Here is a 7,978-nt window from a genome sequence, read left to right as displayed (position 1 = left end):
CATGCAGCCCATTTGCCCAAATTTCGTGTACTGTGGAAGACTCAAATCAAAAACGTAATAACCTTATCGAAGCGTTATTTAAATGAGCTTATAACCTGGATATACACCACACAGTGTTTTAGGCTGAAGTATTGGCCATTGAGCGGGGTTCATGGTGTTGACAGGAGAATCGTCTAGATAAAGGGGAATAAGTCAACATGTTCAACATGTAAGATACTATAACTGTCAACAACAGAATACGCTAGAATAATAAGAAGAAAAAAAGTTAGAAATAGTGAAGACAGTTTTCTTCCCAAAAAAGTGTTTTCACCAGAAATAGAAAACTTTGAAGAATATATAAAAAGTTTGTAACAATACATCATTATCAAAGTTATCAAAGAAGATAAAAGTGGTATTCTCGATCGCGCTATATCATTACTAAACACATCGAGATGCATAGATCCTTCGCGACAGATTTGGAATATTATGGAAAATGGGGAAAAAGTATATAAACAAGCATTTTAGTCAGTCAACTTATAACTTAAGCCTACTTATACTTATAATAAAGAGTGATAAATTTGATAAATAGGTAGTTTTGTGATATTAGGAGTAATAATGCAGATAAAGTCTTTGACAAAATCGTCGTAAATACAACGACGTTTATTTATAGTTTGGTTTTACGTCAACGAACATTTGGGAATGGAGTGTATGCTTCCAAGCAAATTGAAGCGTCATTTAGAAGCTAAACACCACAGCATGGTTGGCAAACGTCGTATTTTTTTGCCTGGATGCGAAAAGATATAAAACAACAAAAAATACATTTTTTAAAACTGCATTAATACGAAAGAAGCTTTGCTAGCATCTTACAAGGTGAATTGCATAATCGCGAAAAGATAAAAGTCTCACATCATGGCAAAAGAACTTATTCTGCCGAATGCTGTAGATGAATAGAGGATATCAACGACAAATAACTGAAAAAATGAAGAAGTCGAATTTAAATTGCAGTTAGATGAAGCTACAGATAATAATAAGGATGCTTATTTGATATGCTATGAATAATTCATAGATGAATAACATTAATTTATAGAATAACATTAAAAAGCACCTCCTGTTTTGTAAATATATCATTGCAGGTGCAAAGAAGCAAGACCTATTGGAGATTCTTGATACATTCGTATCTGAAAATAATTTGAATTGGCCTAAATGCGTTGGTGTTCGTATTGATGGATTACAGACGCTTATTCGAAGCAAATCACGAAATGTACTGCAAACCCATTGCATTATTCTTAGAAAAACGCTTGCAATAAAATATTTAATTGTAGGTTCTGCACTGAATCAGGTTTTAAAATGTATGGGAAATGACATAAATTTTATAAAATCTCGTCCAATCAAGCCAAGGTTTTCCTAAAAAACTGTGTGTAAGACCCGAACATTGAATTGCGACAAGAAATTTTTATTTTCCTTAAAGAAGAAGAATACAAAGATGACATATTAAAGTAACACTTTTGTCCCTTTTGATATCAACGGAAAAAATATCAGCTTTTCGAAACTCAATCTATGGAAAAGAAAAGTGAATAAAGATGCAGGCAAAAATTGCTTTTTGGACTGTTTTAATGGACTTGATCTTTCTAAAGATAAAAAAACATGTTTGAAGAACAAGATTCAAGGTCTATTTAGTACTAACACTCCGTTTGAATATACTTCTGCATAAATAAAGAATTTTTCGACTTTGATAAATTCATTAAAAATTACGATTTGAGTTCTTGCTATAGTTTAAGACGTTATTCTTTCTTCAAAATAAGTTTACAGAATGATTGTCTGAGTTTCTTTAAACCAACGCAGATACCATTTGTATGGCAAGATATTTTACTCTATCTTACCTGCAGCTTGAACGATTAGTTCAAGCAGGTCCGATGCAACAGTTTAAACTTCCAAATGGTCAACTCTACTTCTTTCAGTTACTAATTGTAAGTCAAAAATAGGAGTACCTGAAAGATATTAATTAAGCAAAACAGTTTAAATTAATTCATCAGTTATAAGTGTCAAATTTGACAATTAAAACGTCAAAATTGACAACTTATAATTAGTTAATTAAATCGATTAATAATGAATTAATGAAAAGATCTTTCAATAATTATTATGCAAAACTAAATTAATTTACTAAAGATTTATAAAGAAATTATTTTAGATAAAACCAATAAAATGTTGGTGGTCTTTTAACGACTTTTTTATGATTTAGCTTTGACTGAGCTACTTACGTACGGTTAATATTTAAATAATTAATTAGAATATCTAACCACTTACCTTAAATAAAGCTAAACTAAACGAAGTAATGAGATATAAAAGTACAGTATTATTATGCTATAACTTTTTCCATTAAATTTATAGGAGAAACCTTTTATGCGTATTTGATGTGAACATTTTATGTATTGAAAACAATCTTATTTATTATTTATTAAATAAACTTTAACTTTTGTAGTTTAATAACCCAATTTAATTCAAATATAATTAATTAATTAATTAATAAAAAAAATAAACAATTTGTCAACTATCAACCACTTATCACACTATCGCCATCTATATTTCAGCCCGTGTATTTAATAAAAATTTGTGTTTATAATTAATCCCAAATACTATAAACTTACTTTTTACATTATTACTTTAATAATTAACAACTAAAGTAAGTAGTAAGTATAATATAGTTAACTATATTCACCAATTATATAGGTACTTTTTTTATTCACTAACTTTATGTTGGTCACCCTGACAAGATCGACCGCGTGTGAAGTTAGCTCCAAACAAAAGTTCTTCTATAACAAGGCACATCATGGCGCCCGTGTAAGTAAATTTTTTTCTTAAAAATCTTCAAACATCTTTATATTTATAACTTTAATTAATATCTAAACCAGTTCCTTTATTAATTTACTTCACCCCCTTTTCGTTTCAAACCATATTTTAAAATTTTTCATCCTCACAACAAACATTATTCTAAGGAACATGTTGACGTTTCCGTACTTAACCTCAAAAACTTATATTTTTGTAGGGATAAAAAGGCGAAGCCCGTTAAAACGGCAAAGGGATTACCCGCCGTACCAGAATCCGTATTGAAAAGGCGTAAGAAGCGTTTGGCGATTAAACAAGGCTTGAAAAAATCGATTATCAAGAAGAAAACTGATGATATTAAAAAGAGGAAACTTATCTTTAAACGTGCTGAAGAGTATGTTAAAGAGTACAGATTGAGAGAAAGGGACGAAATTAGGCTTGCAAGACAAGCTAGGACTCGTGGAAATTATTATATTCCTGGTGAAGCTAAATTGGCCTTTGTAATTCGTATCAGAGGGTAAGTTCAACTTTTATGGTTAATTTATAAGAAAAAATTGGACATTTTTCAAAATAAGCAATGAAATTATTATTGTTTATTTTCCATGCTGTCCAAAATCATAATGTTTTGTTGTTAAAGAATACTTTGAGGTTGTATTTTTAGTTATAGCTTTTTAATCTTTAACAACAATAATCTAAATTTAAATGAATCTAGTTTTAAATTAAGTGTATTCTAATTTTTATTTATTTCTAGTATCAATAAGGTTGCTCCAAAAGTAAGGAAAGTTCTTCAACTTTTCCGTCTCCGCCAAATCAACAATGGAGTTTTCATTAAATTAAATAAAGCCACGATTAACATGCTTCGTATTTGCGAACCTTACATAACTTGGGGTTACCCTAATTTGAAATCAGTTAGAGAATTGATTTACAAACGTGGTTTTGGGAAAGTGAAGGGACATCGTATTCCAATCACTAGCAATCAAATTATTGAAGATAAATTGGGTGCTTCGAACATCATTTGTGTTGAAGATTTGATTCATGAAATCTTTACTGTTGGACCAAAGTTCAAGTATGCTTCTAACTTCCTCTGGCCATTCAAGGTAAGAATATTAATAAAAATATTTTTAAAGTTTATAATTATTTTTTTTTTTTTTAGCTTAATACACCTACTGGAGGATGGCGCAAGAAGACAAATCACTATGTTGAGGGTGGTGATTTTGGTAACAGGGAAGACAAAATTAATGAGTTACTTAGAAGGATGGTCTAAGTAATGTTTTTTTATCTTCTGAGTTAATAAATAAGTTATAAAAAGATTTTTGATCGTTTTATTTTTTTACTACAAATTGTATGTTTCTTTTTGAAGTTTAATATAAAGCTCAATTTTTTTAGTTATATTAATTCTAATTTAACAGTAACCTAGTTACCATTGCAATAACATACATACATATACAGTGTGTTAATTAATGATCCTACCGACAAAGTATGCAACCACCCCAGCGATCTTTGATAGGAGAACTTGGGACTGATTGTATCATTGATTATACTACTCCAGATTGCTAACCATATGTATAAAATCGGCAACTGTATATGTTGGATTGCATCACGCACTGTTTATTCTCAAAAAGAGAATAAATGTAGATAAGTGAGATAGAGTCATAATAAGAAAAGAGACGATCAATTAGCCCCGACCTCAAAGGACGTCACCTATATATATATATATATATATATATATACACACTGTATCTAAATGACATCAAAGAAATAGCACCTGAAAAAGTTTTCTTCATCTCTCTAATTATCCGAGGAATAAAATGCTTTCACTTTGCTCAAGGGTTTAATGTTTAAGGGTCGATAGCTAACAATTAATACATAAAGTTCATTGGTGTTACTAAGATACAATCATTACTATTTAAAATTCTCCTTAGAAAGAATCTTAAAAACGCACCAAAATGAAGTAGGACTAATAAACATTTTACTTCTTTAGTGATTTGATGGCGTGAATTGGCGCACGCATCTATTAAAGAAAAAAAAATTAAATAAAATAAAAGTTATGTAAAGCAAACGCTAGGGCCTCCGTGCTTAACCGTGGGATCAACTATTGAAACAAATTATGAAAGAAATAAATAAATATAATCTATTTAAATAAATTAAAGAAAAAATACAATATTTAAGGCATATATTCGAACATAGACGCTACAATACTAATTATTATAAATTATCTTATCGCATATACTCTAATAACGACTACTTACATAAACTAATTTAGGTACTAAAATAAAAATAAAAAATTCTTATTAGCGGTAATGGTGAGGAAAACGAGAATAAATAAAGAAAACTTAGCGTAAATCTAGCTTAAACTATGGGCACAAACGAGAGAAGAATCATGTTTAAAGAATCTGCCAGTTCCAAGATTCCGGAGGAGACTGAAAGCTATTGTCACGGAAAATCCGATATATACCATTGACATGTTTTTCCAATTTAATGTTTGAATTCAATTTGTATTATATCACAATGTAATTATTGTTAAATTGACGCACTCTATGCTTTTTTGTAAAATGGAGAAATAAAATATTATTATTAAAATATTAAAAATATTATTCCTTGTGGAAAATATATTGAACACTTCCATATCTGAATCTGCTAGTTTTCCATATGTATATGTAAATAGAATAATCATGCAAAATAACTTAATATTAAAATATGTAGTATTATTTAAGTGTTTGCCGAACCTATCCTTTGATATCGACTCCTTCCGCTGACAGAATGAGAGTCATTCGGCTTGGGCATACAGCATATCAATCCAATTATTCCACGTGGAAAATAACCATGATGCAACTATACCCACTTCATAGGCATGCTGGAGGGTTTGGAAGCCTCGCTAACGACAATGCCTCCATGAAAGTACTAACTCTCATTGAGATCAGAGCATCATGGTTATTTTCCACGTGGAATAATAGCATTGATATGTAGTATGCGCAAGCTGAATGACTCTCATTCTATCATCGGGGGAGTCCATATCAAAGGATAGGTTAGGCAAACACTTAAATAATACTATTTTAATATCAAATTATTTTGTATGATTATTCTATTTACATATACATATGGAAAACAAGCAGCTTCAGATATGGAAGTGTTCAATATCCTTTACACATAATTATTCAGCCAGACGCAAGCTTTCGTTTGAGATATAGAACATTAAAATCGGTTAAACCGTTCTTTAGTTATAGCGAATTTAATCAAAATTATTTTTTTTCTAACTAGGGGCCAGACTTCCAGTCGGTAGATACGTGGAGTCATTTAAATGGTGGATTAGGCAAACACTTAAATAATAGTATTTTAATATCAAATTATTTTGCACGAATATTTTAGTTATACGTATATATGCAATTTTTATTATAATTCCTCGTGGAAAATATATTGAATACTTCTATATCTTGAGCCAGTGTACCATATAAATAGAAAATTCGTGCAAAATTATTGAATATTAAAATAGTATTATTTAAGTGTTTGCCGAACCTATCCTTTAATATCGACTCCTCCGCTGACAGAATGGGAGTCATTCGGCTTGGGCATACAGCATATCAATCCTATTATTCCACGTGGAAAATAACCATGATGCAAATATACCCACTTCATAGGCATGCTGGAGGGTTTGTAAGCCTCGCTAACGACAATGCCTCCATGAAAGTACTAACTCTCATTGAGATCAGAGCATTAGTATGCGCAAGCCGAATGACTCTCATTCTATCAGCTGAGGGAGTCCATATCAAAGGATAGGTTAGGCAAACACTTAAATAATACTATTTTAATATCAAATTATTTTGCATGATTATTCTATGTATATGTATATATGGAAAACTAGCAGCTTCAGATATGGAAATAGCCAACGTTCCACATTGGAGCACCAGACTCATCCGCGAGTCCATCGAAATAGAGAAGAACGGTACCTTCAACAAGAGAGATGACGCCCTGCACTTGTCAGCCACTTGGAAAACGGTCCTACACCGTCTCCGATCCGGAGCAGCCTTCCTGAGGGAGGGGATTTTGGGCAGACCATAGAGGTTGGGGCACCTGCTTGATTTTTCCCGAGGAATTAAGGTTTTCTTGATCTTGGGGCCTATTGGAGATGCCTCTATTATCGATTTGGTGGTTTTTTTCCAGGTAAGTTGTATGGTTTTTTGCTGCTAAAAAAAATTAAAAGTCGTATAAACAATGAAAATATTTTATTTCGGTGCTATCTTCGAAGATTTCGAACGATTATCGTTCTTCTTCAGGCAAGACTAAGGAACATTTAGATATAACAAAAACACAGATAAAAAATATATATAATTACCGTCGGTGTAGGAGCATCGAGAGTGAAGAGAGTATTGTTTCAGAGTATTTCTTCAAAAAGATTCCGTTTACGAAAAATTGAAATGTAAAAAAACTTGAAGAGTAAATTGAAAAATCCAAAAAATTAAAATGGCGTTTTTCTATTCATCGTAAATCTCGTTTTTCAAAGTGTTTAAAAATAAATGTTAAAAATTAACGACAAAACAAATTACCAAACCGGTAGAGAAAGAACCATAATAACTAAATATAAGAAATCAAAAAAGAAAGAAAATTTTTAAACTTACAATTAACACGTTAAAATTTCCTTTAAAATTAAATAACTTGAGTCAACATGATGAGGGATGAAATTGGACTGAAGGTCATAAGGAACGTTCGCCAGATGATAAAGGCGAAAGAGTGAGGGAAAACGAGTGGGAATAAGAACGTCAACATAAAATCTTTCCATACTAAATTAATTCTTCGCATCATTAAAAATCTGAATCATAAAATTAAAATAGAAAATCGTATTGTTACCATGGGAGACAAAAATGCAGGCCTCGTTGAGTTGGATAAAGAGTCATATATAAAAAAGACATTAATTTCAAAGAAAATAACATTTTAAAAATTAAGAATAATTTTATCTTTGTTTATTTATTTATTTATCTTTATCTCTCTAGCTCGACCTCTAGCTCTTCCAGGGATGCGTTCTTCATCCGAAAGGTTTTCTTCTTAGAAAATACAACATATGCTTGTATAAAGCTAGATCTACACGATACGCGAACTGGTTCGCCACTTCATTGAAGTATCTCTAGCCAAGTACCCCTACCTCAAGTACCTCTATCTCTATCTCAAGTACCTCTATCACTAC

The 7,978-nt window shown here is 31.0% G+C and overlaps 1 protein-coding gene and 1 long non-coding RNA gene across 3 annotated transcripts; one reads left to right on the top strand and one right to left on the bottom strand.

Moving 5' to 3' along the window:
* The first annotated feature begins 2,727 nt into the window (after positions 1 to 2,727).
* On the top strand, positions 2,728 to 4,112 carry LOC111414875 (ribosomal protein L7). The gene is made up of 4 exons (XM_023046335.2): positions 2,728 to 2,817; positions 3,023 to 3,319; positions 3,554 to 3,899; positions 3,956 to 4,112. The coding sequence occupies exons 1-4, from the start codon at positions 2,807 to 2,809 to the stop codon at positions 4,064 to 4,066; spliced, it is 765 nt and encodes a 254-aa protein (XP_022902103.1). The 5' UTR covers positions 2,728 to 2,806; the 3' UTR covers positions 4,067 to 4,112.
* An 846-nt stretch (positions 4,113 to 4,958) lies between these two features.
* LOC139429837 (uncharacterized) lies at positions 4,959 to 7,399 on the bottom strand. 2 transcript variants are annotated; one of them, XR_011640407.1, is made up of 2 exons: positions 7,133 to 7,399; positions 4,959 to 6,983 (listed from the first exon to the last, which is right to left on the bottom strand). It is a non-coding gene; the product is annotated as an uncharacterized lncRNA (long non-coding RNA). The 2 variants fall into 2 exon arrangements; XR_011640408.1 differs by having other exon boundaries at positions 4,959 to 6,980.
* Positions 7,400 to 7,978: the final 579 nt, after the last annotated feature.

The sequence above is a fragment of the Onthophagus taurus genome, chromosome 1 (assembly GCF_036711975.1).
Source record: "Onthophagus taurus isolate NC chromosome 1, IU_Otau_3.0, whole genome shotgun sequence".
NCBI classification, from domain to species: Eukaryota; Metazoa; Arthropoda; class Insecta; order Coleoptera; family Scarabaeidae; genus Onthophagus; species Onthophagus taurus.
Note: the sequence above shows the minus strand (reverse complement) of the source record. Positions and strands in the feature narration are given on the sequence as shown.